The sequence below is a fragment of the Vanacampus margaritifer genome, chromosome 6 (genome assembly GCF_051991255.1).
Source record: "Vanacampus margaritifer isolate UIUO_Vmar chromosome 6, RoL_Vmar_1.0, whole genome shotgun sequence".
NCBI classification, from domain to species: domain Eukaryota; kingdom Metazoa; phylum Chordata; class Actinopteri; order Syngnathiformes; family Syngnathidae; genus Vanacampus; species Vanacampus margaritifer.
The window spans coordinates 8,819,657-8,846,233 of NC_135437.1; the positions used below are offsets into that span (position 1 = coordinate 8,819,657).

General features: G+C 41.1%; 1 protein-coding gene across 3 annotated transcripts in view; it reads left to right on the top strand.

The window, feature by feature from the left end:
- Positions 1-24,364, top strand: part of rassf7a (Ras association domain family member 7a) — a 41,360-nt gene extending 16,996 nt beyond the window's left edge. For all 3 annotated transcript variants that reach the window (XM_077568180.1, XM_077568181.1, XM_077568179.1), the window contains exons 2-6: positions 15,156-15,354; positions 16,959-17,875; positions 20,557-20,731; positions 20,806-20,895; positions 24,070-24,364. In XM_077568180.1, coding sequence (XP_077424306.1) covers positions 15,252-15,354; positions 16,959-17,875; positions 20,557-20,731; positions 20,806-20,895; positions 24,070-24,101 — 1,317 coding nt within the window. In that variant the 5' untranslated portion in view covers positions 15,156-15,251 and the 3' untranslated portion in view covers positions 24,102-24,364. The remainder of the gene's footprint in view (positions 1-15,155; positions 15,355-16,958; positions 17,876-20,556; positions 20,732-20,805; positions 20,896-24,069) is intronic.
- Positions 24,365-26,577: the final 2,213 nt, after the last annotated feature.

The following is a 26,577-nucleotide window of genomic DNA, read 5'->3' on the forward strand; positions in this document are numbered from 1 at the left end:
GCTCCGTCTAACTCTCACACTCCTTGTTCCACGTGTCCTTCCCCTGCTTGTGCAATGAGACGGAAGGCAGTGCCGTGCTCATGTCGGATCCATTAGGGATGAAAGTACACTACAGTGATAAAAGATTGATCCAGTCCTCCTTGCATCACATTCTCATCTCGCACCCAGCTCCCTCATCCTTCCTCACACCCGTTTCCAATCCAAAGCCAACCCAGCTCACGATTCATGAAATCTTTTCTACTCTTCTAAATAAACCATCCTCACCGAGTTTACTTTTCCAAGGGTTTGATGAACGGGGAACATACTGTTTTTGTGTAGGACGCCACCAGTTTAAAAAAAATGATACAAGCTAGCAGAAATAGTTGACAGCTTTCTGTCCCATTAATTTGAGGGTCCTAAGGGAGGCTTCTCATCTCTCAGGTGTCTCTGTGGAGCTACGATGGTAGAACACACTTGGCTCACAGAACTAGTAAAAAAAAAAAAGAATGGCATACAGCCCAGCAAGCCCCACTTCACCTGTTGTAACTGAAGAGGGAAAGACAAATACAACAAACCTTTGCTTTGTCAGCTGGGAGATTAATTACTGAGAGGAAGGAGGGGATTTAGACTAGGAATTTCACAGTGGTTCTGCTTTTAGACCTTAAGACGTTTTAAGTGCATTTGCAAACACGTTATCGTTGGAAAATTCCTTAGCCGATGACTTGTTGGCATCATATCTGTTGTGAACACACAACACTTGGAGTTTTCGATTAGGTTTTTTTTTTGCTGCCGATTTGAAATACCGATCACTTCAGCCATGAGTGAAATCGTCTAATACCGTTCATATGGACTTTTCACGGAAATCGTCCGATCGATCGGAGCACCACTAACACCACTATGCAACATGCTTCATGCAAAATGTGTCTCTGTCATCTGTGGATCGGGACCATTGCCACTGATACCCAATCCAATTTATTTTTCAATATTGGGAGCCGATACAAGTATCGGAGCATCCCTAATTTTCTCAAATCATTCTTATGGCCACTGGCCACACTAAAACCCTGAAAAATCATTGATGTTTCTTTTATTTCCTAGCTACATATCAGGTGTTCATTTGGAAATAAAAAAACGGAAAACGAGCCTTTATCTGATGTTCTTTTTGTTTATGTAGTTGCTAAACAAAATATGCTGACTTTGCCTTGACCCAAAAGACGTTCTTCTCCTGCTCAGCTATTTCTTAGCAGAAAAAGAGCGTCTTCAGGGTGAAAGCCAAGCAAGCTTGAGTGTTCAGCCATGGAACCTCTTTTGCACTCATAAATTGTATTGTAAGTGTTGGATTTAAACAGCTGGTTATTTATCTTTAACTAACTTGAGGTTTTTGATCGGCGTCATATGCATTGGCGCAAGTCTTCTTTGCTGGTATTAAGTGGGTTATTCATGTTGGCGGTCAAGGCATCTAAATATAGAACGGATTTCTTTCAATGTGAATGATTCTGGGGGAATCTGAATTTTAGTCCGGGTTCTAGTCGATTGTTGACTCTGTGCCCAACTCTACTTGACACACAGCCATCAACACATTGAAACAAAAAGAAAGTTCTGTAGAAAAATACTCCACAAATGTACTTGATGAGCAAAATTTATAGAATAAGGGTTCTTTGAGTTCCCTTCTCGACATCCCTTTCCATTGAACCAACATATGCTGCTTCGTGGTTGGAATGTATCCATGATTCTCAGGATGAACTTTCAGAGCTTTGTCCACCTAAGTTCATGTTCCCAAGTCATTCCAGCTGACCGTAAAGTTCAGCTTTGAGAATGCTGCCATGGCCTGTCACGGGCAACTTGTGGCTGTCTTAATGGGTTCACGGTTCTTTGTTCTCTGGCCACATATCTACTCTTGTCATTTCTCAACAGGAGAGACAACTTATGGTTGAAGGGGTTATGGGTGTCTAAGTCTATTTGCCTCCACGTCCAATGTGATTGTAGTGTAGTAAACATCCATAACCCCCGCCCCCTTCCCGTGGGATGGCCACGTAGCTTGTGAGAGCAGCAGCAGCAGGTTGCTCCCTTGCTCAACCAGCCATGCTGTTTTGACTTTGCGCACACAGAATTCTCTTGGCAGTAAATAACAGGGTGCCTCAGCCAAGAGCCCCGAACAGGGGAGGGGGGGTTGGCATGCGGTGGTCTGCCTTGGGACTTGGAAGTACTAAATCAACCAAGTGGACAAAGGCAGGTGCATTTGACAGACTTCTCCCCCATTTCGCAAAATTTTGTGGTCACTTTGAACATAGACGTAGAGGAGCATTCTAACTTGTTTCTACAAGTAATTGAACAATTTTGAGTTTAATATTTGTGTGTGTGTGTGTGTGTGTATATTCCATGTGATGAAAATCTAGGCTCAGGTGCAGTTGTATTTTTAATGGCTAATTGTTAATACAGTATAAATCCCAATCCTGGTCTCCGCCTTCTCTTGACATGCACACACAAACATGCATGCACATGCAAAACTCCCAACTCACACAGCATTGGCAGGCTCGAAGCTCTCTCTGCCTTCTTTTAGAGTAATGACAAGGCACTGAGTCCAGCTCTGTATGACATGTTCTCATCAAACTATACCAACTATAAATTTGAGCCCAACCTAGCTCGCTTGTGATCCGCACCCTGCACACGACACCCATTGGTTTCTTTGAATTTAAATGGATGGAAACGTTCACAGAGCGGGACGATGTGCCACATTAGATGTGATTTCCAACATATTTCTCTTACAAAATGTTTTAAAGCTCACTCAATATTTAGCCTGTCACCCTACAGTATAATTAAACAGTTTTTGTGCTTGCAGCTGTAATCTAACATATCCAACCGGATTGGTTAAAGGAAGATGGCCTTCTGACCATTTATGGTCAGAGAGCAAACAAAAAAACAAAAACACAAAATGAAAACGAAAAACGATTTGATTTTAGAAAAAGTCCCTAAGCAAAGCTAAGTTGATTAAAAGTACAAAGATATCAATTTAGAGACCTAACATTGTGTAGATATAAAAACGTCATCACTCTACGGTGCAAAATAATACCAACAAATGCTTATATTCTAAATATTTAATATACCAATATGATTTTGACCACATAAGCGTCTTGTTATGACGTAAGTGGTAACCAATTTATTGAGTGTTGAGCTTACTGTGTAGCTGTTTTACTATTTTCTCTCTATAAAGTTATCATAATGTATTTTTCTGTTCACTGCTGGTTGCTCGTCTGTGAAAAGTGTATTGTACACCTAAGCGCTTATTCTGCTCTTTCGTAACTCTACATTTCGCTTTGGCTTCTCCATAATTTCATGTTCACTCTTTTGCTCGGTGTGCTGCATGCTGAGGTACCTCTTGTCTACCGTTAGTATTATATCGTACTCGCCGCCACAGAGGCAAGGATTATTTGCTTAGAGGAGAGGATCCAGCTAGCAATCGCAGCACGTAGCTGGTATGGATAGACAAGTACCAGGCAAGTTAGCTTAATGCCTACTAGTGTTCCCTCCTCAGTTTTTGAGCAGCTGGAACAGTTTTTTTTTAACCAGCTCGGAGCTGATTGGATTGGATGAGCTGACCACGAGTAGAATTCCGCTTGTGATTGGTGAGCTTGGGGTGATAAAAGCACTGGAGAACAAATAAAGCTTTGGCAATCACATGATCGTGCTGTGCTGTCTGCAATCACAATTTCGATCAGAAAGTGACAAATCTGCTCTGCCTTTAATACACATGGCCTGAAGATCTGTCTTGGTTACTTTATAACTGTGTTTACCTGATGTGTCTCTCCAAGGGCCAAGTGTGTTGGAACTCCCAAGGTAAATATTACATGGATGTGAGACGAGACATTCTACGGAACAAATCTTTCTTAGCCATGGAGTAACATTTTAGACTTGAGGACCTGTAGTTTATTTTTTATTTTTCTGAATTTGTTTCAAAGAAGTTCAATCAAGTCAAATCCATCTTGCCATGAAGGTTTTTAAACATCCCTCGGGTGGAGTGGCAAGAAACCAGTCGAATTTTTGCTTTCATCTTGAAAACCATTGAATCAGCAGATAGGTCACATTTCTTTTGATTAAATCACTTATTTGGAAGTTAAGCAAAATGTTAGCCCACATAATATGCACCTGCTGTCTTAGGGTGATACCTGTCCTAATACTGAACCTGAGACTGATGATAAGAGGAATGCAGAGTGCTCTTTAAAATGTTTATTTGACATGATAAATGTAGCCAATTTTTGTTACTTTAGGCAAAGCAAAGCACATTTATTTGTACAGAAGCATTCATTGGTGGTCAGTGTGAGGGCTGCCTAACATCCTCAGGGAGATGATTCCAAATTGTTGCTGCATCGTAGCAAAAAGGTTGCTTCACCATTTTTCATTGCTCTTGGGATGGCTAGAGGACCAGTCCCAGATGTTCCCGTAGATCTTGATAGATATGGCACAAGCATGTTAAAGATGTAAGTGGTTGCTAATCCAGAAATAGATTTATAAACCAGTAAAGCAATTTTGAAGTCAATTCTCTGACTAACAGGTAGCCAGTGTAAAGATTTTAGAATTGGCGCTATGTGGTGGTATTTCCTGTTTTTGTCAAGACTCTTGCAGCTGCATTCTGAATAAGCTGAAGCTGTTGGATGGCTTGTTTTGAAAGTCAGAACGTTGCTTTAGTATAACCAGTTGTGTAGAATTCTACCATGATCAAAATTAGCTGATAACAAAAACATACTACATTGACTACCTTGGAATTCCACAGATGCCAACGTAAAAATAATAATCTAGTCCATCAATTTAATTGTTAAGGCACTGAAAAGAAAACCCATCCCCTTCTAATGAGTTACTTTTGAGTATTAAACAGGTATAGCTGTCAGGCCGACTTGCCATTAACTATGTGTGATGCTAAGTGTCTGAAAATGTTCTTTTAAAAAGCATGTTGTGATCATCTGCCCAAATGAAAACCAAAGCACCTTTCATATCCTAAAGAAGCGGACACTGATTAAGGTCCTGTTGGACTCACAACCATGGAAAACAACTGAACAAAGAGAAATTCTGTGTTTCATAGTCAAACTTGATTTTTACTATGAGCCTGGGCTTCCCTTGCTGTCTTTTAGGATATTCTGTAAGTCATAAACTGAGCTGTCTTAACAAATGTATATTTTCTATGCAGAAACAAACTACACCCCCCTTTCAATTCAGTTAGACAGTTTCAATGTTCAAGTATACACTCAAACCAGGTGTGTGCATAAATCCTGCATCTTGAAATTCATCTAATGTAACTAATGTAAATCCAAATGCAGTAGTCTCAGCAGTATTGATAAATAACCATCACTTTTGTCACTTGCTTGTTTTATTATTATTTTTATTTTATATATATATATATATATATATATACAAAATGGGTTTTAAAGAGTATTTGATAAGAGTAAAGACAGAAGTTAAATGAAAAAAACAGTGGTGAATAATTCATATGAGAAGACGCGGAGGAATGTTTTAAATTACTAATGAGTTTAAGCTTCCAACCTGTGACACTGGACGCTGTGGCAGACGTGAATCCCCAGTGGCAGATGCAAGCACGCATACAGGGAATGAGTGGTAGACACAGTTGTTCACCTGCAGAAAAAAAAATCTATATTTTCTGAATTTTAAAGTTACCAGTGACCCTACAGTCATTTTTTCCTCATTGATGACAACTGTGTGTAATTTCATGTTTGGCACACTTACTGTATGTTTGTCAGTTTGTGAGTTTGAGCTTGATTGGGAAAGAAGCAGTGTCTTCGTTCCCTGGCAAGCATTGCTGACTCAGATTGGTGGTGTATAATTACACATGGGTGCCCATCAGCAGTCTGAGAACTACTTCGGCTCATCCGACAATATGAACTCCTCGCGCTTGGAGGGCTAAGCCTGCGGCTGGCCAACCCATCTCATCCTGAGCCCAGCTCTCTGTGGAGGCCAGCGCTGCCTGTGCAATCTGCCGTTATCATTCTCACCATTTGCTGTTAGCTTTGCATGTATGTGTGTGTGTGTACCCATGAGTCAGCACAAACAAAGTCCCTGTCTTTGATATTCTCTGCTCTGCTTGGTTTCCCAGCTGATGCAAATAACCAACTGACGAGCCAGGTATGCGTAAGTCTCTTGGTCAGATGAATTATGCAGCGGTATTGAAGTGACAACTGTATATTAACTATGTTGGCCACATGCTCTGGGGAGTCCCCTTATGATTTTCTAATAGAAAAGTGTCATCCTTCAACAATGAAATCCTCCATTGCACCTTGTCCTTTGCTTCCTGCTCAGGCCAGTTTAGCATCTTTGTGAAAATGGCTGGTGAGGATGTATGGTGATTGACACTGCTCAGAGGTGTTTTCCACAGCTAGACTTCGCTGAGATTCAAATGACAGTTAATTGTTATATAGTTATGGTAAATGGTAGGTACTTCATTTATTTAGCACTTTTCCACCTTACAAGGCCTTTAAAGAGTTCAAATACTCATTCTCCTTCTGATGATGCAGCAGCAGGAGCAACTGGGGTTTAGTATCTTACTCGAGGAGACTTCAAAAATGGTCACAATGGCCTGGGATACAACCCACAACCTCAGGGTTGCGAGCTGACCACTGATCCACAGCGCCCGAATTAGCCCCTGTTAGCTAATTTCTTTGAGTTGACCTTAATGAAATCTGTTTTGTTGAAAAACTAGTAAAAATACAGCCACACTATGCTGTGCTCACCAGAGAGACCAACTCTCCTGCTTTTTCTGGTCTCCACCCACATCCTATGCCTTACTTTTACTTCTTTGGAGACTATTTTTAAATTTTGGAAGCAGAGAAGTGTCAATTTTGAGGCTTAGTTACTAACTTTGGCCACACCATTTTTTGGGCAACCGCGAAGATCTTTGACTGTTTTGACTTTCCGACCACCTTTGCTCTTGAACCGCCATTTAACTAACCGTAAATATGGACTCGTGTACCACTTGCACCACCCCCTTTTTCTCAAGAGACTTTCACTGCTTGAGGGATGTGTCCGACAAATAGAGCAAAATACTTTGCTTACCGCAGATGAGGCGGCCACACTGGATAGGGTAGGTTGTAGCCGACCTACAAGTTCGGTTAGCATTAGCCCTAAGCGGTTTTCCAATCGCAGCGAGCCTTTTCAGACAGATACCAAAAGGATTAACAACTTGCTGCAACTATAGTCACTTGAAATACAGTACAATACAAGTTGTGGTTGACGGCGAAATATTATATGGCTTAGCTCCTTCCTACCTGGCCGACTTAATGGTACCTACAGTTTGTTCCACCTGAAACCTTTAGCCGCAACATACTGAGTTTTTAGGTGACTTTGAGAACTAAAAGAGGTCTGTAGCTGCTGAAGCATTCTCTTTTTATGTTCCAATACATGAGGAAATTAGAGTTTCTCCATCAGTAGAAATGTTTAATCCTCGATTTAATACTTATTTTTATACTCATGCCTGTTTTACTGTTGTTTCTCCTCTTCTTCCCGCCTCCTCTCTTGCTTGGTGAGGGAGTTGGGTGGCGATAACTGAATCTGTTGCTTTCGCGGTATGAATTTTGCACTGAGTGACTGGGACAAAATCTGAAGTGGACCACTGCCCTGGAGATGTTGCTATGGAGAATTATGCATTGACTGACCGGGCCAGGCCCTGAGGAGGAACCACTTCCCCAAAGGCATCTACCGGCATTATTTTAACTCACTAAATGGACGCTCATGCTGTTTTAGTTCATATGTAGAGCACCATGCTATGTGTTAAATGTTGCCTATGTGACATCCATTGCATCCTGAGCATCCTGGAAGTGGGAGCCCTCTCTGTGGTCCCTTCTCAATGTGTCTTCATTTTTCTCCCCTTCAAATGGGGTTTTGCATAGTTTTTTCCCCCCTTGCCCAGTTGGGGATTTAGTTAAGGGAATTTCGCTCATCATTGTCAGCTGCGGCCTTGTGAAGCCCTTTGAAACTCTTTCATGATTAAAGGCTATACAAATAAACTTTATTTGCTTTAATACATTGTTGTCATCTACGATCATGCTTTTTAAAATTAGAATAAGACTTTGCTACATCAGAGTACTAAATTGTCTTTTCAATCACTGTATGTGCCCTTGATTTTATGGCAAAAGTGTTATAATGAAGCAGTAATCCACTCTTGATTGAGATTTCACACTTGGTCAAGCCAATCATTATACTGCGCAGGTTAAAGACTGCAGTGCTTGATACTGGGCCTCTATGAAACTATGACGACTAAAGCTTATTAGTGCTGTTTTTGATTCCCTTATTCTAAATCCATTTCCATACTAATATAAAGAGAAGCTCTTTCAGACTGGGGACATTTTCAAAACATTTGTAGGTCATAAGCACATAAAAAAAATAAAAAAATCCCAATGAATGTGCTGTGAGAAAAATGCATTATTTATCACGTGTGTCTTAAAAGTGAGCTGATAGCCTGATAATAATTGGTATTTTTGGAAAGCTAAACCTCGATCCTAAGACGGATTAGATCTTAAAATATACAACTTTTAGTGTGTATGTACTATTGTTTGTATGCAAATTGCATAGCCTCATGAAGCACAAACAAAAACCCTTGTGACCCAGTTTCATTTTCAAAACCACTTTTATAGTTGTACCCCCTGTGTTTTGGTGGCACATTCCTGCTTAACTATACTATCCAGCTGTTATTTCCCCACCATTTATTACTGTCATACACTTTAAAAGTAATTTATTGAGAAAACATGTATTCTGGACCATCAGCTCTCTGATTTAGTTTCCTGAAACAATGATCCACTTCTGACCCACACATCGGAATCCTGTTGTTATTGATTTGTTTTTGTGGACCAGTTGTGCTATTCTTCTTCGCTTGTCGTTGCTCAAACTATCACAAATCTGGAATACTGTATTACGACAGAATTATTGACTATAACTGCCAGTGTTTTAACAAAAGGTTTTCTCATTATCTCCTGTTCAATGACGAACACTGAGTCCTGAGTTACCCTCAAATTATTTTTAGGTTTGCCCAGAGTGAAAGTACACGTGATTACACGAAAGAGACTTCCGAGTTTCACCAAATTATGTGGAAGGGTGAATTCTGAAATGGAAGAACCTATTACATTTAGACGAACATGTAGAAGCAACTAGACCATGTATTTCCTTGGAATGCAAATCGGATCTTCGTATCCATCTGTAACTAATGTCTTGCATAATTTTTCATGAACCAGACAAGAGCTAAGTAGTACTCACTTTTTCCACCCACTTTTAACAATTGTACCTGCACCAAGGTTGAAGTATTATTATGTTGGTATTTGGAGGAATGAACTTGAAAAGAAAGGATGAGTTACTCCTGTTGTCCATGAGAAAAGATGTATATTCAGCATTTTCCCACATTGGACACCGCTTACCTGGGGGGGTGCTACTGCTTTAATACCGTCCCAAATGCTGAGGAAAAAACAGAGCTCGCTCATGAAAATGCAATGGGTTAAATTGTGAAAGTAAAAATGCTGGAAAAGACTTGGTCATTTAATGGGGGGGGATTTATCCCTTTGGGCTCTGAATAAAAAACAAAAACATTCATTAACGTTGTCTTTGCTGCAAAAAGATGTGCTTTAAAATGATACTCTATAGCAGGTATTAATAACTAATTATGCATTGATATGCATAAGAAAGAACATGTATGACTCATTCCCCCAATGAAATGTCTCAACCAAAATGGTTTTGTGGATGATAATTACTGCTGCTCTTGACGACGGGCATGTTGTGGACTTAAACTGTTTGTTTTTGGTCTCACGGGTATTTGAACACAGCAACTGTGTTCTCCCAGCAGGCTGAAACTTTGGATGACAAAGGAGGAGGGGCAGAATAAAGAATGCAAATCGGGCGTCAGGGAACACAAAAGCAAGCACTTTATTAGTTTTATCAGTTATAACATGTGGACGCAGCAGAATGGCCGCAATAATTGGCACTGCACACGACCCAGTGATACCAGAGGCCACAAAAGAGGCAACTGCCTGCTTAGAGTGAAACCACAACAACAATAGGGTGTCTGCAGTTCTGATGAGAGGGCTGCTCTGTGCCAATCTTTGAGTGTTGTCTGTGCCAACCTCGAACAGAGCGACACAGAGGTTCATGCACTGTTCATTGTCATCAAGCAACAATGTCTAACCTACTACATACTCTTTAACCAGCCTGGGCCATCGTCCTCTGTGCTCTACTCGTACTCCTAGGGATTTTGACCAAATGCAAGTGTAGGGTGTATGCGTGTGCTCATACTGCTGCTTTGTGTTGTATGAATGAGTACCCATTTGTGGTTAGGCTCAGATCCCGAGTGTGATGCACACACGGCATTGTTTCTTGGCCTCCTGTTGCTGCAGCGATAGCACTGCGAGGTGGAGCACCCGGTCATAAAGATGAGCATTAATGGCTTTTCTGCTAGCACGTGATTGCAAGCATACCCAACCTGTGACCAATGCACTGGCAAAGCTCTCGTCTCTGATACGTTTTAGCATGGTTGACTGTTTTTGTCATGACTAAGAAAAACAAGTGGTTTTATAAACCCTTGATAAAATACAGTACAAACACTCACCTGCCGAAGTATTATTTACACCTGCACTGGGTCCAGTTCAAGTATGTGTCAAACAAGGTAATGATCAATGTCGTGTCACAATGTAGGAGAGGTATTAATTTAACGTTTATAGTTGTGTTTGTAGTTCCCATGTGCAGTAGATACTGTATACACAGAACATCATCTAAATGCAACACTTTTGTTTTCGCTTCCATTTCTCATGAGCTGAACTTCAAAACTCACTTATCCGGGGTCAAGTCACAAAGGGCAGCAGCTTTTAGCAGGGAAGTCCAGACTTCCCTCTCCCCAGCCACTTCAACCAGCTCCTCTGACGGAATCCCAAGGCGTTCCCAGGCCAGCCGAGAGACAAAGTCTCTCCAGCGTGTCCTGGGTCGTCCCCGGGTCCTCCTGCCGGTGGGACATGCCCGGAACACCTTCTCTAGGGAGGCGTCCAGGAAGCATCCAAACCAGATGCCCGAGCCACCTCAACTGGTTCCTCTCAACGCGGAGGAGTAGCGGCTCGACACTGAGTCCCTCCCGGATGACCACGCTTCTCAACCTATCTCTAAGGGAGAGCCTGGATACCCTGTGGAGGAAACTCATTTTGGCCAAAAAGTTGGGTGAACTTAACATTTTAAGGCAACTGAGAAAATATTAAGTTAGGAAATTCAACTAAATATTTTAAGCTTGATGTGAAACTTCAACCTTGCCTGCAAGATGAATTCTCGCAGGATTTGTGAATGCACAACCCCCCAAGAATCCTTCTTGTACAGAGCCCGCGGATTTTCACCGATTGAACCAATCACAAAACAGCAATGTGTATGGGGGCGGGATATGCGGCTGTGACGAAAACAAGAAGCGCCGAGGCCGTGGGAAGCAGACAAACCTAGCATGGACGAATGCATGGATGCTGCAATTAATTCCGTTCTCAGTTTCTTCCTGTTTCCTTGTTAAATGTAGTATTTTTACAGTGTGGTTTTGGCAGGTCTGTGAGTAATATTTGAAGGAAATGGACCGTTTGTGTACATAGAACAAGTCTTAGATCTTTGAGTTTATCTAGTATCGTATACTGTATAATGTTCCGGTGTCTTTGTGTGTGGATTCATCCCCCATAGATAGATTATAGAAGTGAATTGACTCAAGTGTCATTAAAAGGAAAACAAAAAATATGATTTCTGCAACCTCAGAGTGGCACACAGAAGCGCTGAAACATGCCCCGTGTATATGCAGGGATGTGAGTGGTGGTTTGGCCCCTTTAGACTTCAGTGGAATTCACAGAGGAGCCGGCAGACTGTTTTTGAAGAAAGACAGAAGGAGGCGCAGACGGGACGATAAAAGACGCAAGGCAGTTTTGCTAGATGCCTGATGAGAGGGGAGACAATGGCAAACACATGGCTCCAATCATAGCTATTTTCTTAGCCGCTCTTTATCTATATTTCACATGTATCTCCCCAACCGCCTGGTTCCTTTTCTCATTGTCTGTCTTCCATTCGCACGTTTTCTTTCCCTGCCTTTCATCATACATTCAGCAGTGTCCTCAAGTACTGTAGTTTTTATTGCAAAGATGGAGTTCGGATTGTTTGAGGTTGCTGATTAGCCCAGTGAGAACATTTTCTTCATTCCTTTCTCTGAGTCAACATGCAACGCAGTTTCAAGTGAAACTGAGTGTTGGATTGTTTTGGTGGGTGGGGCCGGGATGTATAGTGGCGGAGGAGATGATTTATTTATTTATTTTTATTTTCTCAGAGTGCAATATACAGTAATGTCATGTGGATGAAATTATGAATTCCTGATGTTTGCTAGGTTTTGTTCGAAGGGTATGTATAGCATGTTTACTCCATATTTCACACAGGGAGCTTTGCAGTCATTTTTTATGTGAAACTTCTGCGATATTTTCTATTATTTCCATATTCTGGATCATGGTAGGGCTATGGTGTTTTTTGTAAACAGACAACAGGCAAAACAAGCAGCAATGGCAACTGAAAACATTGCGATTTTCATACCAGTCCACTATGTGCGTTTGCTCCTGGTCTTTTTTTTTTATTACTATATTATGGATTGAATTATATTGCGTCTCCGTTTTTCATAGAAAACCTTTGCTGCAGAGGTGAAGCACTATCAAGTACATTTGGAATGACATGCCTACATGAACTGCCCTGGTTCCGCCATTCATGAATGAATGTGACGTATTCTTGTATATACACTTCCCCAATTTTTAAAAAGCTGAAGCTTTTCACTTCTCTTTTGTGTAAATGAGTGGCAAAAATGACTTGCGTTAGAAGCGACCCTGTTGCAAATGTCCATTTTAGGTGAAAGGTCCTGGACTGGTCAATCTCAGGGAAACTGTCAAAGAGCAGATATGTTAGAGTTGGGGTGGCATGGCGCAGTGGTCGAGTGGTCGTCTCCCATCCGTGAAGGTTGTGGGTTTGATACTCACCCCTGGTGTTGAAGTGTCCTGAGCAAGACACCGAACCCCGATTTGCTCCCAGTGGACCTGGCAGCGACCACTGGTGTGTGTGTGTGTGTGTGTGAATGGGTGAATGTGAGGCATTGTAAAGCGCTTTGGGCACCATGTAGTGTAGTTAAAGCGCTATATAAAAAGCAGTCCATTTACCATTTGATCCTACACTAGCTTCAAGAAAATCAGCAATGTGAACCTGCACACTACCAATGGCGGCAAACATTAGACTCCGCAACAGCGTCAGGTTCTCTGTGTTGTTGCCTGCGAGAACGGAGCTGATCGCAACTTGAAACTCACAGTCCTGTTTGATTCTTGTTAGTGCAGTTTATCATATTTCACAAACAATGAGTGATTAGACCTAAATAACATGGGAGAATGGCATACTAGTTTGTGTTCCCTTTTAAGTTGTTCTGGTGCATAGAAAACTTGTATAGCTACATGTCGTAAAAAGGTTAAAATCTGAAACCTAATTTAACAAGTTCGTCCTCTGTTCGGACCTCACTTTGTACATGTCATCTGTGGCTGTGGGAAGTGCTTTGAACTGAGTTCAGGTGAGGCACTTTCCCGTGACGTGGCTTGCAAAGTGTCATTCCACTGTTGATGGTTCCAAGATTTGAAATGTTGCTTCCTGTTCATCAGATTTAAAAAAAAAAAAAAAAAGCCTCTCTACCAAAGTAGATTATTGTCTTACTACTCACTCTATGACTCAACCAGTCAGGTTTAATTATGTATTGCAACACTGCCTTCTGAAGAAAATTATTGACATGACGGCAGTGCCGGTTAGTTTTGCTAAGCACTCCCATTTCATAGCCTTTTTTTATTATTTTATTTATTTTTATTTTTTTTACAGATTCTTTAGCCGACATCATACTACAATTTATACCACACATTATCACTAATATTTGCCAAAAGAGCCGGCAGATCCAGTCTTGTAGCAGTGATGTCAGACTTTGTGTGTGATGTCATGTTGGGCTAAAGCATATGATGTTATTGCCATATCAGTGTGTTTGCCATCTAAACAAGTCGAGAAGTAATGGGGGCACAGGGTGGTGAGGTCACGGGGGTTTGCTGGGCAGGGTAAGTGTTTTGTTAGGGAAAGTAGGAATTCTTCCGGCTGGTTGATGACGTCTGTGCATTCCTTGGAGGCATCTCCTTATTGGCAGCCAACGGAGCACGGCCAGGCACTGAAAGAAGGCCAAGATAAGGTGTGTGTGTGTTTTGGGGTTGGGGATGGGGGGCCTAGAGTTTAATCACCTCCCACTGAGAATTAGAAAGCCAGACGGAAAAAGAACACCATCTGTCTGAGTGTTGTGTCTTACCCACCTAGACTACATAGTTTCTTTCTTTGTGCCAACTTTTGTAGATAATCCTTCATTGCCTGAGGCTTATCACTTTTTATGAGCATTGCAGTATTTTATTACCTTGTTTTGAAGCTTGGCTGTAAATTTACAAACTGACAGAGGCAGGAGTCAACATCATGATATTCATTTTGAATCAAACCTGCTGCCGGTAGAGAGTGTGTTGTTTTACCTGCTCAAGTCACTTTTGGTCCTGCTGAGTGGGCTCAAATTAGAAAGGCACATACAAACACGCGAAAGCGCCTTTTTTTTCTGGATGTTTTGTCCACCTGTACAACCTCCACCACATGCATACAAGCTTGAGTTGCTCCACTTTTCCTGTCCGTTCCCTTTAGCAGTAAGCTATCATAACGGCTTTGAAGGAGGGTAGCAGAGCGTTTAATTGGGTTACAGATTGGCATTTGTGCTCTTAGGTCCACAAGATCTTGCCTCAGCTCTTAACAAACCACTAGGATTGCTGCTACCCCATTTTTCTTTTGGCGTGGTCAGGAATGGTCTGTCCGTATAGCTTCTTCTTGACATCAATATCAATTAGTAATCATCCATCCATCTATTTTCTTCACCGCTTATCCTCACAAGGGTCACGGGGGGCGCTGGAGCCTATCCCAGCTGGCTTCGGGCAGTTGGCGGGGTTCACCCTGAACTGGTTGCCAGCCAATCGCAGAATTTGTAATCATATGAAGTGGAATGTTAATTAATTGTATATGTCAACATCACTGCGTTGTGTGTAAGATGGACACAAACTGTCTACAACTGTCAACAACTGTGCGTCTCTGTGATTCATCCCATACAGATTTGGGGCCATGTAATGCTGAGCTGAAGCAAGCCGAACAATAGAGATCCATTTGGAAGGCCATCTTACCAAACACCTTGCTCCGTTCAATCGCAAATGGAGCTCAAAGTGTGGGTGGATGGAGTGGTGCGGGTGGTATGCGGACTATCAGAAGAGACATCTTGTCAGGATGTGGTCATCGCTCTGGCCCAGGCAATAGGTGAGTATCCACAGCTCTTCATAGTTTTTTTAAAATCACGTTTTTGAGAATGTTATTCTTGTGCTGTATGATCTTTTAGTAATTTTAGTAAATTTTTTTGCTTTTAATCTCTTTAACTCTGTTTGTAGCTGCTTCTAAATGTGAACTTTTAATGATAGTATGTGAAGCATATTGAGTTACGTTGTGTATAAAGCATATGATGCATCAGTGATTCTATTATTATTAAAACAAATTTAACGACCCCAGTCTGTAGTACTGGTAAATATCTATGTCAGGGATAGGCAAGTTCGGTCCTAGAGAGCCTCCTGCATGTTTTCGGTGTCTCCTGCCTCCAACCCAGGTGTTTCAAATCATCAGCTCATAATTACGTTCTGCAGAAGCCTCTCAGCTGTGTTTGAGGAGGGAGATATCAAAAACATGCAGGATTGCGGCTCTCTAGGACCGAACTTGTCTACCCCTGGTCCATGTGAAAGAGTTTTTTTTTTAAGCTCACTTTGTAATATTCCCCACCCCACAATTTTGAATTTTTTTTTGTTTTGTTTTTCTTTTTTATAATAATAATAATAATAATAATAATAATAATAATAATAATAATAATACTATCCCACAAGGGTCAAACTGCCTCATTCATAAACCTTTATTGTTTGTAAAATAAATAAAGTAAAAACAAGTAGACCATTGTATCATGTAAAAACGAAGTCTTAGGAATTGACATGATTCAACAAAATTTCCATGACTGATTAATTGTTTGTTATCTCATGTTGGTCTACTCCAATTTGCCAAATTTATAATCATCCATCCATCCATAATCTGAACCGCTTATCCTCACGATGCAACCGTAATCAGCTATACACAAGCAATTAATTCTACTTGATTGTAATCATCACCAACCAGAAGTGAAGTTTGTAGATGGCATCCTACCTTTGACCTTTTGACCGTCCCTTTTTTTTCACCTCGACTCCTTTTTAACTTCTGTGACATCCTAATTTTAACAATGAAGCTGATGAACAAACTTTCACTACCCTCAATCGAAACTGTACTGTGGTGAAACCAACAGAACTACTGCTTTATGGAAACATGGCTGGATTAAAAAAAAATAAAAAATCATGCGGACAAAACAAAGAGCATAATGTTTAATCCTAAAATTGCAGCTTTGCACAAAGTTAAGACCTCGACTGGGTTGTCATGAAGTCTTTTTGGATTTGAGCCTGCCCATGTATCCTCTGGCTTTATTCAAGCCATACGCTGCAGAAGCATTAAACAACATAAAACCAGATTTAGCACTCTCTTCCTTCCACGAATGAGCTGCTTGCTGAGCCATAAGGGACAGTTTGTCCTAATTTCAAGGTCCTTGTGGAAACTTTAGTTTGAGCATCTTTACATGTTGGGAAAATCGTACATTCTTCGTATTCTCAGAGGCTAGTATTTAGAGGTATCATAATGTTTTTGATGTACGGTATTGTGTTTACTTAATATTCCTCACACAGTGGAGTCAGTCGAAGAGGAATCCACTGACTTTGAACAAACAAAGATGTTCAATGTGAATTTGCTGCAAACATTTCTTGTTTCTTTTCAGTGAAAATAATTTTTTTCTTTGTTCCCAGGTCAAACAGGCCGCTATGTTCTAATCCAACGTCTGCGGGATACAGAGCGACAGTTGCTGGCCACAGAAAGGCCTCTTGAGTCTCTGGCCAAGTTAGGCCAACACGGCAGTGAGGTTCAGTTCTTCCTGCGTCGCACTGGCCCGAGCAGCAGTGATGGACCTGGCTCAAAACATGATAAACTAAGCCCTTTAACCCTCCCCAAGTATACCGAACCAGACCTTTTAAAACGCAGCCAACCCAAGAAAGCGCTTACATTCAACCTAGGCCCGTCAACTTCTCCCAGATCCAAGCAGTTTCAGAGGTCTCCTCGGGACTCCCCGGACCAGAGAGCCTCACCTTCTTCTTCTCCCATCCCTGCATCCCCTCATGCTCCATCTCCCTCGCCACCAATAGGTCCTTCCAAAGAGGAGGTCTTTAGGGCGGTTCTTCAGCAACAAGAGAGACTAAGGGCCATTGAAGCACAACTGGAAAGCCTAGAAAGGGAGTCGGATACTTGGGAGCACCACTACCCATCTCCATCTCCTTCGCCTGTCTCTGATGCTCACTACCAAGAGGAGTTGGACACACTGGAACAAACGATGCGGATGAACCAGGCTGAGCTCGCACACGAGCAGTACTGGCAGGAGGAGTTTCAAGCTGAGACGGAGCGGGAGCGAGGAATGAGGAGGAAGCTCGGGGACCTCCATGCTAAGCTAGATGACTGCGGAAGGCGGCTTCACGAGTTCTCGGTGCGCTCGGCTCAACTAGAGCAAGAGATTCAACGAGAAAGTCAGATAGAAGTCAAAAACAAAGGGCCAGAGGATTCCCTTGATGTCGTGAAAGCAGAGCTCCAGAGCCAGGAGAAGCACGGAATCGAGTTAGAGGAGCACCTTTCTGAGACTGATAAATCTCTGGGGAAGACAGAGTCTCTGCTGCAGGTAAGGAGAGAGGCTATAGTTCTGGAAAAGGGGTTGTAAAGCCATTGCACTGGTCTGCACCAAAAATAAACAAGAACAAGAATGACATAAATATCTTCTAGTTCTGTTTTTTTGCACTGAAGACAGCGGTACCATTCATTTGCTCCGTACTGTATGCTTCACGACCAATCACGGCTCACCATTTTTCTGGGTTTGGCCAGCAAACTGAGCCATGATTGGTCATTACCTACTTCCTCAGCACAAAATTAGTTTTTAAATGTATTAATTGTTCATGGAAAATAGTGAAGTTATCACATTATTTATAGATAAAATATGATCTTCTTACTGTTGAAAATGGCTCAATGAGTCAAGTATCCCTTTAATGCCGAATGCAAACTATTGTCTATCTCCGGCGCCATTTTGCATGTTATATGAGGATAGACTTCCACCACCGAAGAATAACGTTATTCATGAAGAATACGTCACAGAAAATACAAAATTTGATTGCATGGTTCGTTTTGAACTGAGCCAAACAGCGGTCAATTGAAGCCCTCTTTCTTTTTTTCTTCCATCCTTCCTTCCTTCCATCCATCCATCCAAGAAAGTGGGTGTGGCTTGCCAGGCTAAAGTTTATCCTCTACTGGTTGTAGGTACAATCATGCACCCCTAGACAATCTGAGGTTTAGTTGGTATCTGAAGGTATATTTTAATGGGAAAGCATTCTTGGTTTAATTTGTGGCTTCCTGGCATGAACATTTGTCAGCTTTGTTTTGACAAAATAACATCCGTGTGTAGTATTATGTTATTGTTATTATCGTATACTTTTTTAAAATATCAAATTACCAACAATAAAAATGGGAGCATATTGAGAAAAACTAACGAGATATTTAGATTTTACATCCAAAACTGTCCTAGTTGTTGGCTACTTTTTTTTTTGTTTTTTTATGCAGACCAGTGTTATAGGCCAAGCTCTTTTTTTGGATGGTGTAGAACAGACCCTTTTCTACCTAGATTGTGTAATGGATCCCTCTCCTCCATGTGCACTGCAGCAGTTAGTACCAAGAACAAAGTGTTACTCAGTGAAATTAAAACGTTCTGAATTCACCTTCATGTATTAAACTAACAACATTCCACCAAATGTTATAAATGCAGAATCAAACCTATGAAAATGTTGTTGCAGGAATATTAGGAGGCTTAGCAACTCTCATTTTGTATTCATGTTCTTAACATATACACATAGTGATTATATTACAGGTCACAATGTCTGACTATACTTGTACTGTATAGAAATGAGATTAAAGAGACTTATTTTGTAGCACACGAGCTTCACTTTATTGAATCAACTGGTGCTTATCTGAAATTAGTTATTTATTTAGTGAGGAAGGTTGTCTTGGGTGCGGCTATGTCAATAACAGCCTAACCCAGTTTAAAATTTTCCTCTTCATCCACGTGAAACCAGAGACTGTGGTATCCGTGTCGATGAGCTCACGCATTTGAGGTCATGTCATTTGGAATGTTCCGCTTGGAGGAACTCGAGTACAGGGACAAGTTTTAGTCAGGTGATTTGATGGCGACCATTGTGTCCTGTTCCAGTGAGCTCCAAGTCATAGCTAAGTGGTTGCAAAACTGATTAAAGAATAATTATGAGCTCATTTGCCTTTCAGCAAGTCATTCTCTTGGAGGAGTCTGATTGATGTTCTGAGACTGGCTCGTTGTCATAGTCATCAGTGTCACTATATACAGTACATTGCCTACCAAGATCAACATATTTGGTTTCTGGTTTTTCTATGTGCAGGGTTATAGAAACATCTAGAATGTAAATATGCATTTATTGCCCTCACAACATTTGAAGTGTATTAATTATAGTACTGATTTATCACTAAAGAAATATGTATATTATTGACAAAATATAAATAAATAACAGAACTGTCAGCTATCTGATGGGGCCATGGCCTGCAGTCTATTTACTGCTTTGGGTGTGATGAGCTCAGCTTTACTGCCATTAGGTTAATGGTGACAGACCTGCAGGTGTGAACTGCAGCAAGCTGCCACACCACAGTCCAATTAGACCCCCCCCCCCCCCACCCGACACATATACACGCTCACAGATATGCACACAAGGCAAGGTTGAAGGATCATCATGGCTGGCAACTGTTTATCCCCGTGCATACACCAAGAGTGAATCAGTTGATCGATCTCTGAACTTTGCGTTTTCAATAATTGGATATTTTTCCTGCGTCTCCACTATGGGTTTAGTAAGGGAAAGCAATGTATGACACTGTTTCTTTGGCCTCCGATCAGTTAAAAGAGCAAGCAACTGAGGTAACGGTGCATGTTATATGTTGACATGATGGAAGCTAATTAAAAATTGTAGTTGCTGAAATGATTCACTGCAAATGAATGTGCTACTGGTGAGCAGTGGCTGATGATGACAGAATGGCAAACCGAGCAGGCTGAGCAGTTTCGACTTGTTCACTCTGATGCCCCCTTATGGCAGAAAATACCACTTGCACCCGTAATAAGATGAGTCCTGAATGACATATTATTTAACAGTTCATGTTAAATAACTTAAATCTTCTGCACCCTCAAGAAATTTTTCATTTGCCATTTGTGTTTGGCACTATGTGCCAACTTCTCTTATATTACCCTCTTTTTTTCTTTCTTTTGTTGTTTTGTTTTGTTTTGTTTTGTTTTCATGTCAGGCCAAGCAGGACGAGCTGGAGGAGTTGAACAAGGAGCTGCGGCAGTGTAACCTGCAGCAATTTATTCAACAAGCCGGCGTCTTGCCTGTACACAGCCACTCACGCACAGACCTCCAAGAGCAACTGGAGCAGTTAGAACTGGCACATCTTCTCCAGGACGGATACAGGAATGGCAGTAAGGCCACGAGTCAGGAATATTAAACATTGTTTTTTGTAGATTAAGTCTTTACGCATGTTTTTTTCCCTTAGCGGAATCACCGCCGCGCCCTACTGCCAAGCAGTTCCTGGGACATCCACGCAACTTGCAAAACCCCCTCGTGTCCAGCCTCAACCCTGAGGGTGTGTATGTGTGAGACCCTGCCGCCTTCCACGCCCATCCCGCTCTGCCCCTCTCCTGCCCTGCCCGCACCCTCCTGGTCCCCAGGACTACTGCCCCCCTCCCCCATACTTTCCTCCATCCCGGCTTGTTTGGGGTTTGAGGCTGCTGTTTTTTGGTGTTGGGTTGTGGAAGCATTTGTAAGGTGGAGGTTCCTAAAACTTGTCAACTGCCTTCCTTGTGCTCTGCCTTTCTTAGCTGCACTGAACAACCCTGACTGATTCACCGTTGATTTTGTTTGAAAAAATTTCACATTCCTTCTTCCAATGACTTCTCATTTATTTTGCCTTCTCCTCCCGTCTGTCTTCCTTCTGGACTAACTATAGTAGTTTCTGGCTTATTTTACTTGTGTGTATCAGCACTTAAAGGTCTCATATTATTCAACTTTTCATCATACTAAAATAGTTCTCAAATGTGTAAAAGCATTGCATTGGTCAAAATTGACTTTGGAGCTAATATTTTTGCTGTCCCTAAATCAGCCCAAAAAAAAACGCTCTGTCCCCATAGCCTGTGTCACTTTTATGTAAATAGCTGCACCAGGCCACGCCTAGGCCATACCCTTCTCTCTGGAAACGATTGGCCATGGGAGCAGAAGAAAAGAAAAATACAGACATGTCTTTTACACATTTGAGAACTATTTTAATATGTGGGAAAGTGGCATAACGTTTTATCATAAGAAAAAGTAGCATAACGTTACTACAGAGACTATGTTGTAGCGTTAGTTTGTGATTGTTTAGGAAATGGTTATTTTGCCGTCACCGGCAAATCTCCCGTGAACGTTATATTGCAGTGAATGTCTCCGATTTGCCGTGAATGCTTGTAGACATTTACAAGCGGTTATGAATAACACAAATGTGCACATTTAAGCCACTGCGCGGTCGCAACGTGCAAGCCGTCTCGTCGAGACCACTTAGCGGCCGGTTAGCATCACAAAGTCATGTCAACTAAGTGGCGAGTTGCCAGTCACGGCAAATTAACCACCGCGGATTGTATCTTGACAAAACAATACGCAACCGCTTCATATTATCCAACCACCGTCTGCTTTATCATATCTGACCTCTTGTAACCAAACAACCTCCACACGACAAATGTAGCTCCCACTTTAGGCACTAAAAGTACACCAGTAATATGGTAGAAGGTGCACATCTCTTATTAGAAAGGATAGGAAGGAAGGCTAAATCAAAAATTGCAGTCGTGTCACAGTATTGGGACCAATCCATTATGTTTAAACGTGTTGCAAATCCAGCTCTTAACAGGCTTTCACTAACAAACCAGTGCTTTGAGAATTGATCGGTGGCGGTTGTAGGAGCAGCCAGCTTCTTGAATTTCAGTGGGCGGGACAAACCTTTACCAGAGGTGGTGCCACTGACCCGAAGGGGCTGGGCCGAGTGCACTTCCGTGTCTTTTTGACATCACTAAGTCACGGAAGTTTCATCTGCCCGTTTGAAGCACACATTTTAGAAAGGAGGAGAAAGCTAAAGAAGTCGCGGACGGATTTTTTTCATACCTGGTTTGATTGTAGACAGGCCGGGGATGCATATTATTGATAGAAGGCAGAAAGGCTAGAACTGAGATTCAAACCCAGAACTGAAGAACTGTGAGATAAACACGCTAATCACTAATTCAGCGCATTGCTTGAAAATGTGCTACTTGTTAGCGATGTTCGATACCACTTTTTTCAGACCAATATCAGTACGAGTACTAGAAATCAAGCATCAATACATTAGTACTTTTGATACAGAATTTTTTTATTAAACCAATGACAGATCATTTTAAAGAAAGACCTCTATATTGTATACCAAAATTGCATTATATTAATGGCAATTTTCTATGATCTTTTTTCCATGTATTTATAAAAGTATAGAACACACAATTAAATGAATGAATGAATGAATGAAATTAAACACTCCAGTGGCCAGAAATAATCCCAATAAAAATATGTGGTTGTACAACTTCTTTCAACCGATACTGGTTTCGGCTGCCATCGCGACATACCGATACCTTGAAATAAAGGCTGTTCTTGGCCTGATACCGATACCTGTTATCAGTACATACCCATCCCTAATATTTATTTCCATAACAATTAATGTCCAAAATGGCAAACAGCATTATTAATATTCCTTACTACAGGCATACCGTGCAATAATGCTTAAGTCATTCATATCCATAATTAAGCCTTTTGATACTTAAAAAAAAATAATCTAATTCAATCCAGAAGGTCCTGTTTTAAAATAAATGAAAATATGTGGCCAGGGTATTAATAATTTGGGCCTTTGTGCATATCTCCTATCAGGATTCCTACCATATCAACAAGTCTCATTATCTCCTGACAGCTGCCTTTTACACTGTATCGCCACATTGATGACACGTCATTTGCCTTTATTATTATTTTTTTTATAATATGGAAAGTTGTGACTCACTTTTATGTATGATGTATACTATTTATGTGTAAGGAGGTGTATGTCAACTCCAATGCCACTTGTACTTTGGTGACTATCCAAAGAGCAAAGAGCCTTTCTTGGAAGGCTCTGCATGTTTTGCACTGTCCCATTCTTATCATGTGTAAAACCTTGACCTGTTTGCACACCACTAAAAATTGATTTCTACTGTACTTGTTAACTGGAGCTTACGCATTTGTCAGCTTCTAAACTGAAGGGAATTGGTCTGAAAAGTATGCAAAGAGGCCAAGGTATGATACTTTTTTTCCCCTGCTTGATATGAATATGCCTGGTTGTTTGCCGTCGTTGCACGTAACATTTGACCTGACATTACTTGCACTGTTCCTCAGTGTGTACTGTAGCTTTAGGCGGTGTTTATATAAAGCAAACGAGTTGAAATCCCTCAAGCCAACGTTGATCATATGCTAAGCACTTATGTTGTGGTGACGGGTCAAAATGAAGTCTTACTCTTAGGACTGCTTTCCTGATTTTGTGGGATATTTTCTTCCGGTTGAATCTATTTTTTGACCTTGTGTTTTACTCCTACTTTGTTCCATAGTGGAAGAATCAATCTATCCCATCTTGTGCTCTTACTGGCATGTGTGACTATCCTGATGGCATAGTTTTCTCCTGAAGGTTTTTTTTTTTTTAAACCAACCAAGGGATCATTATCCCTACTTGTTTTTGTGTGTCTTGCAGTCCTCACATCCAGAGAGTCGTCATGGCGATAAAACATGGACCACAGGGCCAAAGGAAACTTGTTCACTTTTTATGTCACCATCACCTCCTATTTAATCCCTTTCTTTGTAATTCTCATTATTAGTACCATGATATACATACTGTAAATACATAAGACAAATATATTTACAGAGTTTTGCTACTGTAAGCGATACAAATTATATGTGTAAAATGTAAAGTTTAGAAACCTTTTACTTAGAGCAATTATTACAATGCAATTAAATGTAATAAAAAAATGTCTCAATGTTTTAGAGAATCTTTTGTGCTTTTATTGTTTCATTATCCACATTGAATCGTTTATACAAACAAACTCATGTATTCGTGACCTCTAGCTGTAAATAAATAGTCAACAGACATTCCAAAAACAAAATGAAATATGAATATATCATAAGTTTTGAATTATTCACGCTCCTTGTGGCACAATGAGTCCGGTGATGCGTTGTGATTATTTCTTGGCTTTTTCCGGGAAGCACTCACAGGTGATTGAAAAGTGCACTCTACCATGCAGCAGCCCCAAACGTGGCAACTGGGTTGGCCTCGCGAGCGTGTGCGTGCGCACGCCTTTTAGGAGAACACAAGTAGTTTATTATCTTGGGTAATGTTCCTTATGATGTGTTTGTTTGTGTGAGTGTGTTGGGAGACTAACTGCAAAACTCGTATGTAAGCAATTCCAGGTTTAGCCTTGCTGTATGGAGTTTGCACATTGTACTGAGGTTTGCGTGGATTTTTATCTGGGCACTCCTGCCTTCCTCCCACATTTCAAAAACATGCAGGTTAGGTTCACTGATGACTTAATTGTTCTGAGGTGTACCGGTAGTGTAGTAATGATGTCACAGAAAAATTAGAGGGTTTCTTATAAGTGTGGTTACACCATAATGAAGTTATTTATTTAAATTCTTAACAAAATCATGGAACTGACATTTTCCAAGTAGTTTACGCTCGCTTAAGTAAGGCCTGCTGTTGCATAATTATGTAGCTGTGCACTCAAATTCAGCAGAAACCACAGCTCTTTATCGCCACCCAAGGATCTCCTCATTAAAGATGATCTGACTGCTAGCTGACCTCAGTGATGTTGAGCAATGAGCACGTGCCACAAGAAATACCCAAGCATGATCCAAGGTATATTTGCTTAAACACACTACCTTTTTGCCTGAATATGAAAATTGAATTTTATTTGTGTGCTGAAAATCACAAAACTCCACTCACTTCCTGATGTTTTACCCTTGGTGTTCAAATATAAGAATTGATGTGAGTTTTAAGAGACAGCCTACCTTTTGATTGAGAACAGGACCTTGACAATTGTCACTCTTGATCTAGGGAACATCAATTTTTTTTTAACTCCATACATTGTGTAAATGGTGAATTTAAGTTTCACAAGATGGTCAGTTTAGATATAATGATTACTTATGTAGAATTGGATTATAGTGAGAAGATTTAGAGCTGTCTGGCAGGGGTTATATAATCTCCCAAATCCATGTGTTGGCGCCACTGTCTGGAAGAGACCCCGGTGCACCTCTGACGCCCTCTAGCGGACGAGAAGAGTCCTACATGCCGTCAACTTTCCATTCAAATGTTTAACCTAACCAGTTGACGCATTTGAAATTTAGCAGCGAATGAATTGTCTCGATGCTTTATGTCCCCCTTGAAACAGAAATCACCACATTGTTTCAAGGCTTATGATGTTTTATTTATTTTTCAAATATAAGGTAAACTCACCCAGTTAACACTAATTGGAACATAAAGCTTGACCTCCCTTTGTCCCTTTAAATTAATTGATGACGTAGCCCAGCAAAGAGACATCTAGGGAACAAATAGTTTTCTCGTAACCAAAAGGCTATCAAGACCTACAATTCATGTAAATGTTTCAATTTTTTTTTTGTAAACTTATCCCCCCTGGCATGTTGTTTTATTTGTTTTATTTTGTTATGTATAGTCAACAATTGTTTCAGTCATTGGTTTGTCAATTTTAAGTATAGCTATTGTATGTTTTGCAAAAATCGGGGAAAAAAAGGGAACAAATCACGCTTGCCTTTTAAAAATAGTGTCACTTTACAAACCACACATCGTTTCACATAATATAAGATGACCTACTCTAATTTGCAGGCAAATTGTATATATATATATATATCAATGCATTTGAGTGGGAGGGTCACAGAGGTCGGACCTACAAGCCCATGGTGCATTTGCCGTGCAGCCATAAATAAAGTACAGTAGGTGGACAAGGGAGGGGCTGAGGGGCTGGGGCTGGACACCCCCCTAAAAGCAGGCCAGCCTGGCAAACAGTACTGGAACATGGTGAAGGCGTGCTCGTTGAATGATGTCTTATCTGCTCCATGAGAGGCATTCCCAAAACCAGGTTAGCCGCTGTCACACGCACAGTGGAACTGGCATTGGGCGCAATGTGCGTTAGTCAGTGGCTTACCTGCTTTTAGAGCTTTACAATCACTGCCCTGGCAGCAAAAACACACA